The sequence below is a fragment of the Phaseolus vulgaris genome, chromosome 11, assembly GCF_000499845.2.
Source record: "Phaseolus vulgaris cultivar G19833 chromosome 11, P. vulgaris v2.0, whole genome shotgun sequence".
Classification (NCBI taxonomy): domain Eukaryota; kingdom Viridiplantae; phylum Streptophyta; class Magnoliopsida; order Fabales; family Fabaceae; genus Phaseolus; species Phaseolus vulgaris.
In genome coordinates this window covers 44450843-44471330 of record NC_023749.2, presented here as the reverse complement: position 1 = coordinate 44471330, position 20488 = coordinate 44450843, and the positions used below count along the sequence as shown (strand labels likewise).

The 20488-nt window shown below is 33.2% G+C and overlaps 2 protein-coding genes across 2 annotated transcripts; both read right to left on the bottom strand.

The window, feature by feature from the left end:
• Positions 1–818: 818 nt before the first annotated feature.
• LOC137829933 (pentatricopeptide repeat-containing protein At3g24000, mitochondrial) lies at positions 819–4578 on the bottom strand. Its single transcript, XM_068636965.1, has one exon. The coding sequence runs from the start codon at positions 4406–4408 to the stop codon at positions 1271–1273; it is 3138 nt and encodes a 1045-aa protein (XP_068493066.1). The 5' UTR covers positions 4409–4578; the 3' UTR covers positions 819–1270.
• A 10913-nt stretch (positions 4579–15491) lies between these two features.
• Positions 15492–17970, bottom strand: LOC137808371 (putative F-box protein At1g67390). Its single transcript, XM_068609449.1, has 4 exons — positions 17185–17970; positions 16990–17064; positions 16732–16872; positions 15492–15839 (listed from the first exon to the last, which is right to left on the bottom strand). The coding sequence occupies exons 1-4, from the start codon at positions 17968–17970 to the stop codon at positions 15492–15494; spliced, it is 1350 nt and encodes a 449-aa protein (XP_068465550.1).
• Between the last annotated feature and the right edge of the window lie 2518 nt (positions 17971–20488).

Here is a 20488-nt window from a genome sequence, read left to right as displayed (position 1 = left end):
AAAGTGAGAAACATGAAGAAGTTTTGCCTTAAAGATGTTGAGTTATGAAGCAAATCATGTAACACACAAGTGTTTCATATAATATGTGATACAACACCTTGCAGTTTTCACTTTGTCTCATAAGTGAAATATTTCTCAAAAGATAAGTGAACATAGACCATAAGCTTACATTGTACTTATCAAAAAATTCTTTAAGCATATTATTGTATTGTAGGGAATGTCTTCATCTTTTGTGTACCTAGATGATTTGTGCAAAGCACAAGTCTACATCAAGATCACTAGGGATACGAGTTAAAGTTGTTTTGTTTCAACTACCATCCTAACAGAAGCTTATGTCAACTCTAGTCTAACTATTTCCCTTGTATAGTCTCTACTTTTACTTCGTTTTAGTGAAAAGTTATCTTACCTAATGTTGCTAAGTACTGCCACCAGCTATAGGAATGTTGCTTGAAGAGGCTATAGGAATGTTGCTTGAAGAGGAGATTGACTAATCCAGGATGTTTATCCGGAAACATGTTTAGGATTGCTCAATTCGAAAGGTATAAACAAATTTCAAATTATTAGAGAGATTGCTTCGTATTACACAATCTAGAATATAATAAAAACTATACCATAGCCTATACCAAAAACGAAAAAAAACCACAGTAAATGCACACCTCCAACTATCACCACAATGACAAACAACCACGAACCACCACGAGCCACCTTGCAACTCACGACGAAAGCAACACACGCACTTACCCCACTCACCTCCACTACGAAAACTCCATAACATTTTCGTCTTTCAATTTATACTAAGGTGATCTTCGTCACACAAGTTAAATTAAGTAAAATTATAAATCAGTTTCAATAATTTGGATAACATGTTAAAGAGAACATATCTACATTCTCTTAGTTTCCAAACATGAACAAACAGACAAAATAATAAGCAAGAATAAAATATAATACTGCCATTTCAATATAGTGAACTGGAATCAGATGAAATTGATCTATAATGAACACCTCGATTCCTTGCTGCAGCTAGCTATATATTTTTCATGATGAAAACGTGAAGCTTTGTAAAGAAAATGTATAAGGTGTGGCTCATTTATAATACACACAGCTGCAACCCAGAATGTAAAATGAATTCCTGAAGACTGCAAGCCATATTTTCACAAGCTTTTGTCGCTAGGGCATACCCAAATCCTTGAAAAATCCCCAATTTTCATCTATCTATTTAATTTATAAGTTAAACATCTTTCAAGTACTTCATCCAACTAAATCCAATGCCTTACCAGTAGTCCAAACAGGAGCACATGCCATTACTGAAATGGTGAAACCGGTATGCATCCCTTAATATGATTTTCCTGCCAATTATTTGACTAACCATCTTGAAAACAGAGTGGCAATCACCACAGACACGGAGATTCTTAAAAATTCTAAGAGGCAAGCCTTCTGGGCTATTGATCAACCCAAATGCAAGGGCAATTCTCTCACTATGGTTCCAAAGGTTATGCTCCTTTTGTTCTTCATCTGTATCTTGCAATGAATAGCTAGTATCAGGCACATATCCTGCCTCAGTAATGATCTTTTTGAGTTCTTCCAACTTTGCATAGATTTGTGCATTTTGTGGATGATACTGGTCACCCATTCCGAAAGTAGTAACCTGGCTTTTCAACTTGATCCAACTACAGGCAGGTTTCTTCTTTATGTTGTGTGATTCCATTTGCTTTCGTATATCCTCCATATCTCGCCATCTTCTAGTTGATGCACAGACATTTGAGTAAAGAACATAGGCTGAATCATCTGATGAGTCAAGTTCGAAAAGGCGGTCAGCAGCTTTCCTTGCAAGCTCCAAATTGCCATGTATTTTACAAGAAGCCAACAGGGTACGCCACACAAGGTCATTTGGTGGAACTGGCATCTTATTAATGAAACTTTCAGCCTCAGCAAGTCTTCCTGCTCGCCCAAGAAGGTCAATTATGCATACACAATGCTCTATTCCAATGGGGACACAGAATTCGGTAGACATTGAAGAGAAGTATGCAAGGCCCACGTCCACCAAACCCCCATGGCTGCATGCAGACAAAAGTGAAACAAAAGTGACGTGGTCTGGTCTCAGTCCTAGATCAAGCATCTCATGAAAGGCTTCCCTAGCCTGTTGGAAAAAACCATGCCTGGCTAAAGCTGATATTAAAATGTTCCAAGATCTCTGTGACCTGCTTCTTGGTTGGGGAAGGATTCTGAACACATCATCAATTTCGCCACATTTTCCATACATATCCATTGTTGCATTTAACACGTAATCATTTGACTCAAACCCATGTTTGATAATCAAACTATGAAGCTGCTGACCTTCATCCAGTAAAGTTAAGTTACCAATAATGGCAAGAGCTACGGAGAAGCTAAACTGATCTAAATGAATCCCATCATTCCTCATCTTTACTATAAGCTTTAGTGCCTCCTCACCAGGTCCATAATGAGCATTTGCAGAAACAATGGCATTCCAAGTACTAGAGTTCTTGTTAGCTAATTCATCAAAAATATAGTTACTTGTATTAAGATCACCACATTGGGCATACATTGTAATTAGGGAGCTTTGGACAAACGTATCTAATTCAAAGCCTGCTACTACTATATGTGCATGGATGGGCATTCCGTGTTCCAAAAGGTTTTCGGGAGACAAACAAGCACTGAGAAGATTAACAATGGTAATATAGTTTACAGCTACACCTTCTTCTCTCAACAAATTGAAGGCTTCAATTGCCGCATTGGTTTCCTTGTTATCAGCATGTCCACCTATTAGTGCATTCCACGTTACTTCATCTTTCTCAGGCATAATTTTGCAAACCCGTTTTGCTTCAGCCATCGAACCAAATTTCCCATACATGGTAACCAATGCATTACCTATGATCAAATTGGAATGGAGACCAAGAAGAATCACAAAGGTATGAACCATCTTTAATTTTTCTAAATTATAACAGGCAGATAATGCAGTAGTGAAAGTTACATAGTTCGTCGCCTTTCTTGTTTGGAGCATCTCAATCAAAAGTTGTAGGGCACGTGGATACTTTCCATTCTCTACATGACTTGCCATCATGGAATTCCATGAAATTATATCTCTCTCACGCATTCTATGAAATACAAACTCTGCATCCCCCGATTTTCCAGCCTGAGAATACATACTTAGAAGACTATTGCATACACAAACATTTGATTCCAGTCCGGATTTTACTACCATACCATGAAGCCCTCTTCCCCACCTCAAATTTTGAGCAGAGCCACACACTGGTAACATGGCTGAGATAGTAATATAATCTGTTTTTGTGTGAGTAAAACGCATCTGAGAAAAGTATTCTAAAGATTCTTCACAATGACCATTATGTACACTTGCAGTAATTATCGAATTCCATGAAATAGTGTCACGTTCATTCATGTCATCAAACACACAAGACGCCTCTTCTATGCTATCACAATTACCAAACATGGAAACAAGGGAGTTCGCCACAGACACAGTAATATCCAGTCCGGATTTGACCACACTACCAAACACCTGATAACCCAACTTCTTATCTCCAAGCACCCCACAAGACCTAATAACTGTAGCCATTGCATTTTCATTACAGTACACCCCATTGTGCCTCAAACACTGATAAACACTCAGAACGTCCTTTAAACACCCATTATACGCATAAGCAACCATCAAAGCAGTCCAAGACACTATATTAGGTTCCTCAATCTCTTGAAAGAGTTTGTCAACCTCAGAAACCCGACCACATGTACCATAAAAGTGCAGCAAACTCGTGCCAACAAACACGTCACTGACCAAACCACATTTAACCACAAGGGCATGAACCTGAAGTGCCCCTTCAGCCATGCACCCCGATCTATCACAAGCAGTCACCACACTAGCAGCCACATAACTATTTGGCCTGACACCATGCTCAAGCATGTTGCAGAAGAATTTCATTGCTTCATGGTACCACCCTCCTCGAACAAACCCCGACATCATGTTGTTCCAAGAAGCTTCATTACTCTCAGGCATTTTATCAAACACATGTTGCGCATCTTTGAGACTGCCAAACATAGAGTACATCTTGATCAAGGTGTTTGTGTGGAATGTGCCTAGTTGAAGGACACCCTTCACACAAAACGCGTGTAGTGCTTTCCCAAGAATGAAGTCAGTGATTATTGAAAACCCCTTTTGTGGAAAACATGAAACTTGCGGGTTAGGGTGGTTGCCGAAGCTCAAAGGTTCGTTTTCTTTTGCGCATGTTTTGAAATGTGTAATGAGTGGGGTTTGCACAACGGCAAGAGTGCATAGCTTTCTGCAATGTTCTGATAATCGAATGCGAAGTGGAACACCACAAAACAAATAATCAACACTTGCAAAGAAGCAATGCAAAGTCAAATTTTTTGTAGTATTCATCCAACATAGCCGAATCAGTTAACGGGTAAATGAATAACAGTGAAAGTGAAAGTGGCTAAGAAAATGGCATCGTTTAGGTGGACACGAATCCTTAAACTTGTTGGAGCAAGTTCAACCCAAACATGACAATGCCAATGCAACTTTCGGCATTGAAATATGGAAAATTGGAAAATGTCGCTAATATTTCTTGTACGTGTGTCTATATATATATATATATTCCTAGAATAAAAAATAATAATTTTTATTATTTTTACATGATACTGTGGCAGTTTTCCCGTCATGTTATATATTCTCAAATCAGGTTGGGTCCAAAGAACTATTGAGAAGATTTTTCTTTTATTTTAGCATTTGGATTGTACTTCATCTTCCCTCCTCACAAGCTTTTAACTATTCCTTACTCGTCTTATTTTTCGGTCTTTTCGTAGTCCAGACTCGAAGGGTACCTGTAAAAGGCACTGCGACACTCGAGTCAGTAAAGGTTTTCGACGATGACGTATCTGGACCTTGGAATGTGTGCTATTTATATTATCTTTGGTCGACTTTTCTTATTGGGTCAGGTTAGAGAGTTGGACTGCGTTTAGGGATGTATTACCTAGTTCTTAATCGCAGATTAGCTTGATTAATCCTGCTTGAGCGTAATTGGATTTGTGTTGTCGGTCGGCTTATTGATGTGGGTCACTATCTCAGTCATTATAGTAATGAGACTGAGACATGACATCAATCATACGACCCTTACCGGTACATTATGAGAATCTTATAGCAATAGTATAAGGAAATGTAGTTTCCATACAAAAATTTGTATCATCTCCATGATACACTCATGGTTTAATTAATTCTTTTACATTCATAATCTATGAAATTCGGACACTCCTCTTAAATGGCGTGTCGGTGCTGGATACCTGTATCGGACACCGACACTCATATTATACATGTAGGACACGTATCTGTGAAGTGTCCAATTTAAAAAGTATTTGTTGGATTTCTGACAATTCTAGTACGTTTCTAACACAATTTTAGAAATTGGTGAAGTGTCCAATTTAAAAAGTGTCCAATTTTTTTACTCAAAATTTAATGTAAATTACAAGAGGTGAGACACCCTATTTATAGCATTTGGTGTCTCGGGGAACAAGAGGAGTGGAGAAGGGGGCAACACATGTGAAGGAGTTTCTAGAAGGTAGGTCAACCATGGGTGCCGCACAAGGGAGAGAAACCTTCTAGAAACTAGGTCAAGCGAGGCAAGGGGTGGCACATGGAGTGTTTCTAGAAGCTAGGTTAAGGTGGGCTTTGGCACAAGTCCAATTTATGCTAACTACACCCTAATCTACTGAAATCAAAAGCAGGGAAAATAGTTGGTGCTCAAGTCCAATTATGGGTTTTGCTCTTGGTAATCCTGAGGTATAAGAGGCTCTTAGGCACTCACTATGGGCTGAGCCTAACTAGCCTTGGGTCATGTATCATGCTCTTAGTCATCCTTCTAGAAGGTTGGGCTAGATTAGTAGGTGTTCTATCACTCAGGGTTTCATCATGCTCCTCGGGTTGGAGAGAATTTGTCCACGAATTTGAAACACCTGCTGAGAAAGGAGTTAGATCGCTATCATTTAAAGAATTGTTCCCTAAATATGTATTAGGAAAATCTAACTCACAAGCATTATCATTGATCCTTTTAATGACCTAAAAGGGACCATCACCACGGGGAAGGAGTTTAGATTTCCTTTGAGTAGGAAAATGATCCTTAAGTGAAGTCATACCCAGTCCCCAGGTTCAAAGATCATTTCTTTGTGCCCCTTATTTGCATGTTGAGCATACTTGCCTACCTTCCTTTCTATTTGTCACTTGATGTGTTGGTGCAAGTTTTCAATAAATGTAGTTTTTTTAATAACCATCTTTGCACAACACTTCATCAAGTACAGGGATAGGAAGTAGGTCAAGAGGTGTAAGGGGATTGAACCCATACACAAGCTCAAAAGGGGTGTGAGAAGTAGTAGAATTAACTACTCTATTATAAGCAAACTCAATATGAGGAAGTAAGTCCTCTCACACCCTAGGATTCCTGGAAATAAAGCATCTTAACATTTGGGATAAAGTTCTGACCACTTTTTTTTGTCTGTCTGTTTGGGGATGATGATAGTTTTCGTTTTGCTGTCAGATTAATATGATTCTAGCGTAGACTTGTTTAAGACTATAGAGATGATAGTATAGTAGTGGTCAAATGACCCCAAGTCGTCTTCCAACGAATCCTATAGTAAAATCAGTATTTAGAATCTATCTACAAGCAATGAAAAGTTAACAATAACAATAAAGATAAAAAGGGGTTAAGATTGTTGTGCAAAAAATATAAAAAGATTAAAGCAACATATAAAAAGTGGTTGATCCCCAAGTTCTTCAACCGTTGAATTCTTCACAGGTTCTCTAAAGATTAATCATTTCTCAATCCTCCAATAGAGCTAAACCAGATTGAACATGCGCCAATCTTATTTAACTAAAACACACCAGTAAAACATGCATCTACTAGTTTAATCAGTACCCACTTTGTTCCATGCGTATACTACATGGGAATTGATGGCATTTTCATGAAGGTCTTCTTGAATCATGTAGAAAAAGGGTGCGGAAGCTATGGAGGTGTGTGAGCAAGATCCTCCTAAGAGTGATGGTGATCTTGGAGGTGCATGATGTGTATGAAGCTAGGGAGGTTCGGCCAACCCAAGGAGAGGTGAAGGAGATGAAGTTTAGAGCCTAGAATTCTAGGGAGAAGCAAAGCTTGGCACAAAATGGCACCATAACTTTACTCACAATAAACTTGCAAATACAAGGTGTAGGCTCCTCCTTTTATAGGCTAAGGAGGACCATAATGCAACCCTAATGCTAGCCAAATGAAATGTAAATGTGAAGCACATGGGTGCACAAATGAGCACATGGGGAGGGGTGTGTCTAGTTTTTATGCTCACCCCCTCCATGGGCTTTCTAGACCGGCCTTGGTAAATTTAGAGGTTTTTTTTAGAAACTCTAAGTTTACCTAGGTTGGTGTTTTAGGTGCCAAAATTAATTCTAAGAAAATTACAAATAAAGTTCATATGCTAATTTTGACAAGAAATTAAAGTCTACTCTACACTAGAGTTTATGGCATTTGAACATGTAAAAGAACGTCTTCTTGGATCCTCTTGGCCATAACTCTATGGTTGGCCCAAATCTACCCTTTGGTGGGCTTGCATGTGGGCTTGTGCTTGGGCCTCTTCCATCAGGAATGCTTATCTCCTCTCTCTTGGATCATGCGCCCAAGAAATTAATCAGAACAATGCAAACTAACTAAGAAACCAAAGTTTAAGATAAGAAAGACTTTCAATCATGCATTCAAGTAGAACCTCTCACAAAAACCAATTTTCTAGGATATTAGAATATTAAAACAACTTTTATAGAGAATTAAAAAAAAATGAAACTTTTATTGATCAAAACCTCATAACTCAATGGGGAATTACAAAGGAAACAACTAAAAAGGTTTAGCCTTCCATGCGGAGGCAAAACAAAAGAATTACAAAGAAGAAAAGAAACTAAGGAAACTCTATGAAGTTACCCTAAAATGCGATCCAAAAAGCTCATCTTTCTTCCTCTGAAGTCTCTTGTATAATCTCCTTTTTCCAATAACCTCGAATTTTATTCTTGCTTTTCTTCTAGAAATATTATTGTGAATTCTCTTCAGATTTGTGCATCGATTGTAATTGATTCCAATATTGATGTGAGAGATATTGTAGACGATTTTCTTGAATAATATCATCAAAGTATAGTTGCTTAATTTTTGAAGGATTTGCAGAGGAATTTTAATTGCAGGATTTTTAGAGAATATCCCGGCATAAATTTGCATTCAATTCCCTTTTTGAGATATTTGTAGATTTAATTCTCTAATTCTTTATTTCAGATTTTGTCTCTTGTCTTGGTCCAAAAGAAGCAACTTAGGTTAAAAATACAATATTAACATAAATAACAATAAAGGCCAAAATAAGCCCAATTAAAATAATATTAATTAAAACAATGAGTTTATGTATTATTACATTCCAATAATTTATGATCAAGGTTAATAAATGTGAATAAAGCTAAGTTCTAGAGTATAAGCAAACATGAGTGAAAACACACTAAAAAGAATATTAAATGATATATCAATTAAGGCTCAAAAACTTAGTAGGGACAATCTATCTTAAAAGATTCAACCCAAAATTTCTCATAACCAACTTCTTTATCAATTTTTAAGAAAATCCAAACATTAGATATCAAGAAACCAAGATTTGCAAGAATTATGAAACATGCCTGCCATTAGACGATCCTAAAAAGCTTATTTATTTTAACAGAAGCGAGAAGAAATTCAAACAAATAAAATAAAAACAAAAAACACAAAATAAATCAACAAACGATAAATCCTAAACTACGATTCTTCTCCCCCACACTTAAATCATACATTGTCCTCAATGTAAAATCAATAAATAAATGTGTATGATAAAAGTGAGAGAATAAGTACTCCCTCGTCAAGCTTGAGGGAAAATGGCAGTTGTTGCTGTTTCAACCAGAGTACAAGCCAAGACTTTTCATGCACAGTGGTGTAGAAACACTATCAGTTAAAGCTTGTAACCAAAGCATGAATTACCTTGGTAAACTATGAAACAAACCTATTATGATGAAGAAGCCTTGGAATAATGGATGAAACTAGGGTAGGTTTGGAGGGCATGTGAAATGGTATAGTTTCTTCCATGGATAAGTAATGGTACTATACACATCATAAATGGAAGACAATTTTTTTTTGCAATACAGATGATCTGATATAGTTAGCTATTTGGGGATTGTCTAAGGGTAGTGGTCTAAGGTTAGACAGTCTAGTTAGGGTGGAAGATGGAATGAAATGTAAGTTAGGAGGTGGTGGTGGCTGGTAGAGGGTGCTTTCAAATGTTCCAACTATGATAAAAGGTGTGGCCAGTGGAGATGATGGAATGAGTAATATGGGTTTCACCTTAAATAGTGGAGGTTGTATTCTTTTAAGCTTCAAGGTCGAAAGAATAATATCTTTTGTTTCTTCACTAGTAGCGTCTACCTGAAAGATGGGTAATGTCAACTCTTCCTCCTCTTGTATTACCTCCAAAACCATGTTAGATTCATTTGTTAGTGTGCAATATTTTTCAATAGATTCTGAAAGTATAGCAACATTAACAACTTCTGTACCAATATCTGCATCACAAAGGTTAGTGCATTCTAAGAACTCATCTATCTTAACCTTTGTACATTCAATTGGATTGGAAAAGTTAAAATCTACTAGAAACTCAAGACATTTTCATCCCTAGTGTTTATATGATGCACAAAATGATTTTTGTCAGCAAGTGTCATAGAGTCTAATGCCTCTTGATTAAGCAATGATTTTTCCTCCATCAGTGGAGGTTGGACATTAGTTGGTAATGGTTAAGAGATCCTAACAATTGGTATGGTTAAGTCTATGCACTCTAACTCATTAGATGATACCGGTGTAGTAATGTCAGCGTCTGCATTGCAAATCATATCATCAAACGATATGCATTTGTTTATCTCAACACATGTTGCACATGTATCATCAAAATTCTTAGCAATATCTTCAACTTGTCTAGCCAATAGACCAACTTTCTCTTCTAATTTTGATAGACTAGCATCTAGGATTTGTTGAGATTTCAATGTATTTACCATTATTGTCTCATCAGCTCCTCTAAAGATGGCTCTTCAAGATTCTGAGGAATATTATCAGTTTGCAAAAATGGTTGAAAAGGTGTTTCACTTTCATCAAAATAGTATTGCTGATAATATGGTTGTTGTTGAGGTTACTCATAAAACTGCTGACAATATGGATTAAAATGTTGAGATTGCTGAAAATATGGTTCACATTGTTGTAAGGTGTTTTTTAGAATTTCCATAATAAGATTTTCAAAACGTCTATAGTACATTCTGGAATGTGTTTTCCAGAATAACATTCCCGGAATATATTCCAGAAAGAGCTTTTCAGAATGAGACCAAATTAGATGGGGGCATTTTAATATTTTACCTATTTGATGAGGTATAGGAAGAAATTTGATAGGGTGCACACAAAAAAAAACACCCTTTCTCTCTCTTTATCAATTTTCCATTCACCAATTCATGAAAAACCAATGGTAGACCATTACAATTCAATTCACCATATTCATATTACATTGAAAATGTAGGCCCCACAATTTTCTCTAATGTTCGAATGCATAGCACACAATGCATCATCGAATCAACCATTGTTTATCATTCCTTCATTTCCCATAGGTTGATGATACTTTTAACACTCACAAAATGAAAAACGGACACCAAATGAAAAGCACTCACTTAAAGAAAAACACTCTTAATATCCCTTAACAATAATATTCTAATAATATTTATTTTATTTTTTAAAATAAAAATTTAATATATATTTGTTGAACAAGATGCTTTGATGTCTCCAAATCCAAGAGGAAAGCTTGAACACCTTGCTGCTGGGTGTGTGTGTGTTGTCTAGTTGTTTGAAACTTGTTAATTCACTCCTTAAGATGATCCAAGTTCATTTGAATCTTTAACCTTTTGAAAAGATGTGTCTTCTAAAAAGCTGTCAAAATTTCAACAAGTTGTTTTACCTTAGTAGTTTTTGAAAAAGGTTGAAAGTTGTTTGACTTGGTTGACTTTGCTGTCAAACCAAATCAATTGATTGTTTCGACAAAACAATTGATTGTTTTCTTGAAAACCTTAACATAATTCTGTTAAGCGGTTTTAATATGTTTTAAATGATCCTAACTAACTTGGCTCCTTTATTGAATGCTTTTGACCACTTGGTTGGTCTATATAAAGGTGGTTTTACGCTCCTAATCTTGGAGTAAGAGAAAGAGTTTATCAAAACAGTTTTTCCAAGATTTGAAAGAGCTTTGGATCATTCTTAAGTGTGTGGAATAGGATTGGGTTGTAATTCTGAACTTTAATCTTTGTAATACCCAGGTGTATTCTATTCCCTTCTTCCTTGATTATTGTATTTATGTAGTTGTGTTGCCAATGAGTGTTGTGTGTTCTTGAGGTGTTCAAGACCAACATTCTTGGTGTGGTTTGCCAAAGGTAGTGTGTTTCTTGAAGGGTTCAAGGTCACTACTTTGGTGTGTGATGTGTGTAATCTGGTTTTGATTGCATAGTGGATTACCCAGTGGTTTCTGGGAACTGGATGTAGCTTTTGGTGTAAGAGTGAACCAGTATAAATTTGTTTGTGTGATTCTCTCTTTCCCTGATCTCACATATATCTGTTTTAAGTTGTTTTTATAAACTGCTGATAAAACAACCGATTGTTTCGACAAAAACAACCGATTGTTTTTCTGATATCATCTTAAAACAGTTTCAGGTATTTGTTTCCTTATTCTTTTCTCTGTAATTCAGCATTGGTTTTCATTATACCTTCAAAGTTTGTGAAAATCCCTCTTAAACAATTCACCCCCCTCTCGTTTAAGGCCATATATTCTAACAATATTATTATATTATTAAAGGGGATTGTTAAGTGAGTGTAATTTTTGAAGATAGTGTCAATGAAACATTTTTGTTGGCATAATTCATGTTTTTGGGTTTCACCCAAAATAGAATTTCAATTATTTGTCACTTTATTGTAAAATTCACATTTTTCACTGTACTTCCAGACTACACGAGATCTTGCTCTCGACATTTTGATATTTAGGCAGTATTTTCGATGAGTGTCTCTAATTGAGATTAAAGTCTAATAATGTAATTAGTAAGTAAATAACTTATAAATTGTAATTAAAAAAGACATTTAGAATTGTTTGGGAATATTGAGATAAATAATCACATTACCTATTCAGCTAGAACTTTGAAGCATTGATCCAAGATCAAAGAACTGACTACCATTGTTCACATAATCTCATTCACACGACATCAATCTACTTCAAATTAGGGGTGGTCATGGATTGGATTTTGAAAATTTGGGGTTCGAACGAATCAGCTCGACACGGACTTTGCTCAACATGGGCCCAGGCTGACACTGCTCGACACGGGCTTGGGTCGATTCTGCTCGACTCAATATGGGCTTGGGCCGACTCAACTCGATATGGGCCTGGGTTGACTCGACTTAATATGGGCTTGGACCACTTTGGTATATATGGGCCCAGGCACACTCGGGTCAACATGGGCCTGGGCCGACTCGACTCGACATGGAATCGGACTAACTCGACTAGATATGGGCCCGAACCAACTCAACACAGGCTCGATTACACTCTGCTTGACATGGGCTTGGACTGACTCTTCTCCAACTCAGGTCGAACTAGGCCCAGGCCAACTCGGCTCAACCGGGGCGTAGGTTTGACTTGGCTAGACCTTAGCTCGAGCCGACTCGGCTTGATCTTGACCTGGGCCGACTCGGCTTGACCTAGACCTGAACGTGTCATATGCCAACTCAGCTCAACCTGGGTTCAGGACGGCTCGACCTAGGACTGATCGACTTGATTTGGCTCGACCTGATCACGGGTCGACTTAGCCCGACCTATGTCCGAGCCAACTCAAAATCCAAACCAAAATCTATTTTGGATAATCCAAAAATGTATCCAATCTATATCTAATCCATATCCAATTAAATGGATTGGACTTAAAATCCAAAAATATGAATTTGGATTTGAGATAAATACATTTAAATGGATTAAAAGTAATATGGATTTAGATAATTATAAATTGGATTTGGCAATTTGGATTTTTTGCCCACCCATACTTCAAATACAGCAATTGGAAATTGGAAATTGAAATGGACAAGCTTCGCTTATGATTGGTGCAATTTCATCGATTCAGTTGCTTGCAAAAGACATCACAGAACAAGTGCACTACTACATGTGAACTTGAGGAACCAAAAACAAAATCACGGAACAAGACTACATGTGCATCCATTGAAATTGAATCACCTGAAACAACAAACTCTTAGCAGTAATTTCAATTGTTATTTTGAATTTATTTGAAAGTGGTCGTTATTGGAGGAAGATTGTTAGGGTTGAGAAAGAGAGGGGAGATAAAAGGATATAAGGTTGATGGTGATGATGAGGCTCTAATGTGGAGACATGTGTGCATAACAATGCCACTCACACTTGTCACATCATTACTAGTTAATGTAGTTCATGCAAATTTAACATAAAGGACCAAATTGCATATTTTTAACAAACCTTGGGATAAAATTGATTTTTTTTAAAAACCACTAGATCAAATTGACTGTTGAGCCTTAATGTGGGACCAAAAAGATTTAGGTTTTAGGGTTTATTATCAAAATATCATATTTATTCTACACCACATATGCACTCAACTTCTACTGTGTTTTCACTTCATTTTAAAAGAAATTACTATTTTGGTATGTTTTTTTCCTTGTGGCTACGACAACTCCCTTATCAATTGTACTACAATTGACTTGGTCTTCTTTTCGATAATAGATTTAAATAATCACTCATTCAAGCATGAGTCATAGGTCGTCTAGAGTTTCATGAATTGTTTAGGAACTTAACAGATCGTCCAATATCTTAATAGTTCTTAATATACTTCCACACCGTTTTTCAGTTTTGTGATAATGGATTAAAAAAGAGAACAAAAAATTGAATTCTTAGCCAATCTCTAAGAATAATCGATTAGCATGCTTAATAATCGATTAATATGTTCTTAAGTTTTTTGAAAATGATGAATGACAAAATAACCAATTAAATGGTTAAGTAATAGATTAAAATATAGCGTTTTTCACTTATATATTCACCTTTTTATGAGAATAATCAATTAACAACTTAAGATAATTGATTAAATGCATATAAATAAGATTTTAAACAGCTTTTTGAAACTTCTATAAATTGAACATTTGATTCAATCTTAAAAATCACATATCATACTTTACAAAGCGTTATTGTAAACGTTTAGAGAGGTCAAACTGAGTTGTTGTCATTTATTCTAAGACACACATATACTTGTTGGTGTATATTATATATGGAGATTTATATGATATTCTGACCCAATGGATGTCTAGATTGAAACCAATGTGGTATTGTTGCCTTATTATGGATGTGTGATGAGTATATCTAGAATGTTATTAGGTAATATTAAGCATCAAACACATTATAGAATTTTGTGATATTTCACCTGCCCATTTTTTATATATATTATATAACAAAGACTTTTACAAAAATTACCAACAACTATGTTTACAAGAAAAGTTAATTTATCAAAAAATCACTATGGTATCATTCTAGTTCCTTTTTTTTTTACATGTCGTGTATCATTTGAAAAACATAGATACAAAATGAGTTAATTTATAAAAAAAAAATCACTATAGATTAATTCTATTCTAGTCCTTATTATTTGGACATGTCGTTTATCATTTGAAAAAGTAGATCATTGGAAATTCACACAAACCATTACGTAAGAAAAAGAAAATAAATAAACATATAAATTATTTGTATAAAGTTTTATATAAACATGTAGAATAACAGGAACAAAACTTGAATCATATTTTTGCAAATCTTTTTTTATAATAAAATATCTAACTAGAACTTATAATGAACTCCCCTAAATAACACCTACAAAATGTGGTAAAAGGTCAATTATTATTTTCTATAATTTACTTAATTAGAGTATTAAATTAGTTTTACAAAAAGAATCAAGTTTCATAACATATGGATTTAATAAATGCAATATCACACTTGAATCAAGTTAATCATTTTGGAAACTAAAACAAATCCAACTACTAGCTTTCGAGATTGCGCCATATCTATAAAACTATTATAACATAACCAAAAAAATTTCTTTGTGCATTTTTTCAAGATTCTAACACATACACACACAATAGAGAGATATTTATGAATTACTAAAAATCAATCACCATCCATGAATTGAAATGCAAATGTATAACCACTATAAAATACCATGTTAGTTGGCTCAGTTATAAGATACCAACTTCATCAGAATATGTAGGTTCAGTATTGGTAAAAAACCAATATATAATAATAACACCTATCTTTGAAATAATAAAAATCCATAAAATTATATAAAGTGACTATTAAATATAAAAGCATAAAATGGATAATTATTCTTGTGCTGCCACCACATCTTGGACTCCAGCAATGTCAACCAATTCCTTTTTCAATTCTAGGATGATGGAGAGATAAGGTGAAGTTCTTAAAATTGAGAGTAGATCTTTTGCCTCATCAACAATCACAGAATCACAAATTATGGTAATCTTTTTCACCCTGTTGGCATTTGTAATTATGTGCTTAACAAATTTCACTTCTTGCTCCTTACCTTTGAATCCTTTTATAGTAGCATATTCCAACTTGTAATTGATGCAATTGTAATATACTCCTTTTCTTTCCCAAAATGTTGAGTTGGGAAATGGTAAACTACAATCATGAGAGCCATCATTGGATTTATCATCCTACATATAAAAAGAATGTTCTGAGTGCATTAAGGTAGAAGTCACATATATATTGTTCAAACTTATTTGAAAAATAAAATGTAAAACTCTATCTCTTTTTTTTTCAGAATAGTTTGTACCCCACTTACTATAGATCCTTAACCCAATCCATCCCACTTTATTAATAACCCCAGTTGATTTGAATAATTTGATTAAAGATGTAAATCTCATAAAAACTAGATTTAATAAGTAACACTAAACAATGGTTATTTTAATAAATAGGAAAATTTCAGTTAATATTATGGTTCAATCTAGATTCTTTATAACACTAAACAATACATTATGCCTCATTCACTCAATATATTGTATAGGTTAAGCATGTGGGTATCCATGATGATTAACTTGGAATTAGTTGTAAAAGAAAAGATGCTTGAATTTAGTACTAAATGCTTAGGAGTTTGTAGTAACTTGTATAGTATATTTATGTTTTACTTTTTTGGATTGATCTCTTATGTGTTTATATTCAAAATTTCCATGTCCATAAAATCTTGTTATAGATTGAGGTAGGATCACTTAAGGTTAAGGTGATAATATACATTTATTATTTTATATTTTGAATAGAGTTTTATGTCAGCTTAGTTTAACTATTAGAGTGATTTTGTAGGTATTTTATCATCTCTTATGGAATTCTTAGTCATGAAATTTGGATTATATCCATTTTAGCTGAACAACATTGATTTAATAGAATAGACCATCAAATAATTTGAGTAAAAGTCAATATCTTATCATTTCAAATTTAGCATCAAATTTTTCAATATGGTATGTATTTCTAATATTATATTATATTCATCATTTAATTTAAAAACCAAAAATATAATATAAATTTTAGTTTTGTAAGGTTATGATAACGTACCGGTATAGTAATTTCAAGATTCTTGAGGTGGACACATGATTTTAGTATGAACGAAAGGGATAAGGCTTCTCTTATATTGTTCAGATCCAAATCAATTGACAAGAGTAATAGATTTTGAAAAATGTTCATTGTTCGAGATCCCTACAAAAGAGAGAGAAATTTAAAATTAGCACCATTACACGATACATTTAAATACAAACCCAAATTAATAATGAAAAATATTAAACACAAAATCATATGGGCTTATGCATAACTTACCAAAAGATCGCTACAATTTTCAAAAATATCTTGAGCTTTTAGAACACTCTGGTTCAGTTGATGAGACTGCGATGTCTGAAATAATGCATTATAAATATAATAAAAAGAGTCTATATTTGGGGTGGAAATTCTCAAACCTTCTGGTGGGCAAATTAGAGAATTGAGCATCACAACTTGAAGGTTTAAAACAAAAACATTTAGTTCACTAAGCATCAACAATTTAAGCTTCAAATATTTCAAACTCGAGTTCATAATGTTGAGTTTCTTGAATCCAGATGACTTAGTGAGACTAAACTTCTCCAAGCACAAGCACTTATCCAAAATTCCATTAATGGTTGCATCCTCCATAACTATTTTCTTCAATTTTAATATTCTCAACTTCTCACAACTTTCAAATGCAAATGGTGTTTCAATATTCAATGTGTAGTTGGTCAACTCAAGAGAATAAAGATTTGAAAAGATCCTAGGTTTGAATTCAATTTCCCCATCTGGAGACGTGTCCAAATAAATATGGTGAACATCTTGAATCAATTGATCACACTCTAGGTTTAGGGAACTTAACCCTTTTTTCATTATCACAAACTCAACCCATTTTTCCACATCACCAGCACAGAGGTGTTGACGAAAGTGCCTAAAACGACAACTAATCAAATCACCAAGATGAAGATGCAATACCTGGTTGACAATTTCATCATATGCCTCAGCATATTGTGAAACTTTAATAGGATCAAAACTCATACTTTTAGGTAATGAATTATTAAGTTGAGATAAAGGATTAACCATGCGTCTCCCATCAAAGTCAAGGCAAGAGGTTTGCTTCCACAAGGGTTTCCATTGTTTGGAAAGGACACTACTTCTCACTGCTTCATCAATGGAAAGTGAAGAGATGATTTGAGACAACACTGCACCTGGAAGTTGATTAATTATGTCTAATTCTTCATTGTTTCTTCTTCTCACATTGGTAATTTCTGGTGTTGTCATCAGATTTTGTTTTCTCTTGCGCAAAAGATATCTCAGGAAATGTGACTTTTGAGGAAAAGGATGTGAGTTTAATCATCGTCTTGTAATAATTTATAATGGAGATAGAATATTACGTTACTATAATAAATATATTTAATATTAACATTTCTATTTTTCTTTGTTGGCAATTGTTTTTCTCCATTTATACTTTTTTTCCTCTATTAACACTTATTTTCTAATATTTTGTTAAAATAATAAAGTTATAGAAAAATATATGAATGAATTAAAGAATATTTGAAAATAATTTTTTATTTATTGATGTGAATTTATTTTAAAATGAGATTAATATTTTTTTTATATTTTACAATTTTTTATCATGTCAAAATAGGATTACAAAACACAGTAATAGATAAATTCATAAATGAAATTGATGACTCTCATTATACTTAATCTATTTGGATTGAGGAGGAGATTTGTGGAGAGGGGAGGAAGTGGATTTTTGAGGATTAGAGAGGACATGTGGGGTTGTTTGGATTGAATGATGACATGATGAACTTGAGAGGATGATTTATTGAAATTTCTTAGTGATATGATAGTTGGAAAAGAATTTAGAAATTATTTTAAAGATGTAAAATGTAAGTTTATAAATTTATTTTTGATATTAAAAATATTTGAATGAATTATGACATTTTTTGTGGTTTTGAATTAATTAAATATTTTTAATATATAATATCCACAATTACTTGTATTTTTCAATAAACAATTAAAAAATATAATAGAAAATATTTTTTTGTTAAATTGAAATAAATTTATTAAATATATTAAAAATTATAAAAATAATATTTATTATTATTTATATTTGTTATTTTATATAAGTATATATGTGTTGTTGTTATTAATAGTATAATTAAATATTTTTGAAATTGTTAAATAAATTTATGTAATATTTAATTTTGTATATTATAATAAAAATGCATACACAGGGGTTTTTGGATAAATGCGATAATCCTACATGGAATCAGCAAAAACTTCATTTGTGTGAAAATTGAAAAACCACTTTCACTCTCTCCTCCATCCACTCCCAACTCAATTCCTCATATATCACTATTTACATTTTTATTTCCTCATCTAGCACCATTTTTTTTTATTTTCCTATCTAGCACCCTTTTGTTTTTATTTTCCTAACTAGCACCATTTCAAAAGGAAAAAAAATAAATTAAAATATATATATATATATATATATAATATTTAAAATAGTTATTAATGAATAAAGAAATGAGTTTTTACAAAATTAAAAAAAAAATTAAAAAGTTTAGTTTAATGTTTTTTTAAGAATGAAGAAAATAAAAAATTAAATCCTACAACATAAAAGTTGAATCTATAAACATAAATTAGTATTTGTTTTTATTATTATTGATGATGTAATCTTGTTAATTTTAAGTAAAAAATACATAACATAATTATAAAAAAAAAATAAACTCAATTCGTATTAATTAGTAGTGGACACACAGATAATATTGAAGTGTATACCCTAAATGCAAAATCCTAAAAAAACTAATGCAAATTTAAGATGAGAAATTTCTCGTAACACTTTTAACAAAATTTATTTAAGATAAATACTTGTATACGTATAAGTTATTTCAATATAAAATAAATTATAATTATAATTATTCTAACTTACGATGAAATAACTTACAAAAGATACGTTGAAGGTCAGAAACTCCTCATGACATTTTTAATGAAAATAACTTACAATAAATATTTATATAGATATAAATAAAAAAATATTATTTTAATATAAATTAAATTAAAATATTAATTATTTCAACTTACAATGAAATAATTGACAAGAGATAAGTTTTAGGAAAGAAACTCCTCCTCATGACAGTTTTAATTACTTACAATAAATATTTATATAGTTATAAATAAAAAATATTATTTAAATACAAATTAAATTAAAATAATAATTATTTCAACTTCCAATGAAATAACTGACAAAATATATGTTAAAGTTGATGAACTCCTTGCTTAACCTGAAAACTTTTATAAAAAGAAAAAAGTGAGAAACTCCCTATAGTTAGGGATGGAAATACAACCCGTCTCGCGAAATGGACGCATGTTGATTTTTTTGCCCCGTCCCGTATAAGGGCTAGCCCGCGGGTCTACGGGCCAGCCCGTGTAAGGTTTTTTCTAGTTTTTTAGAAATTTAATAAAAATATTTGATACTTTTGCTACTAAAAAATTGAATATAGAAATTCAATAATTATAAAAAAATGAATATAAAGGAATTCAATCAAAATATTTGCTTCTTTTTGCATTATTACTAAAAAATAATATAAAAATTCAATAATTATAAAAAATGATTATAATTGAAGAAAAAATGAACATATGCTTTTTAATATTATTTCAGTACGCTTTTTACTAGCGGGTTGCGGAACAGTCCGCATGACCCATACGGCATTGTCATCCCTACTCATAGCACTTGTAATAAAAATTATATATAATAAATACTTGTACACTTATAAATAAAAAATGTTAT

Excerpts from the sequence above, each read along its gene's own strand:
- LOC137829933 (XM_068636965.1), bottom strand. The coding sequence starts at position 4,408 with ATGAATACTACAAAAAATTTGACTTTGCATTGCTTCTTTGCAAGTGTT.
- LOC137808371 (XM_068609449.1), bottom strand. The coding sequence starts at position 17,970 with ATGACAACACCAGAAATTACCAATGTGAGAAGAAGAAACAATGAAGAA. Across the intron at positions 17,065-17,184 it reads TGATGCTTAGTGAACTAAAT|ACATCGCAGTCTCATCAACT; the intron begins GTTTTTGTTTTA and ends GCATTATTTCAG. Across the intron at positions 16,873-16,989 it reads AAAATTGTAGCGATCTTTTG|GGATCTCGAACAATGAACAT; the intron begins GTAAGTTATGCA and ends TCTCTTTTGTAG.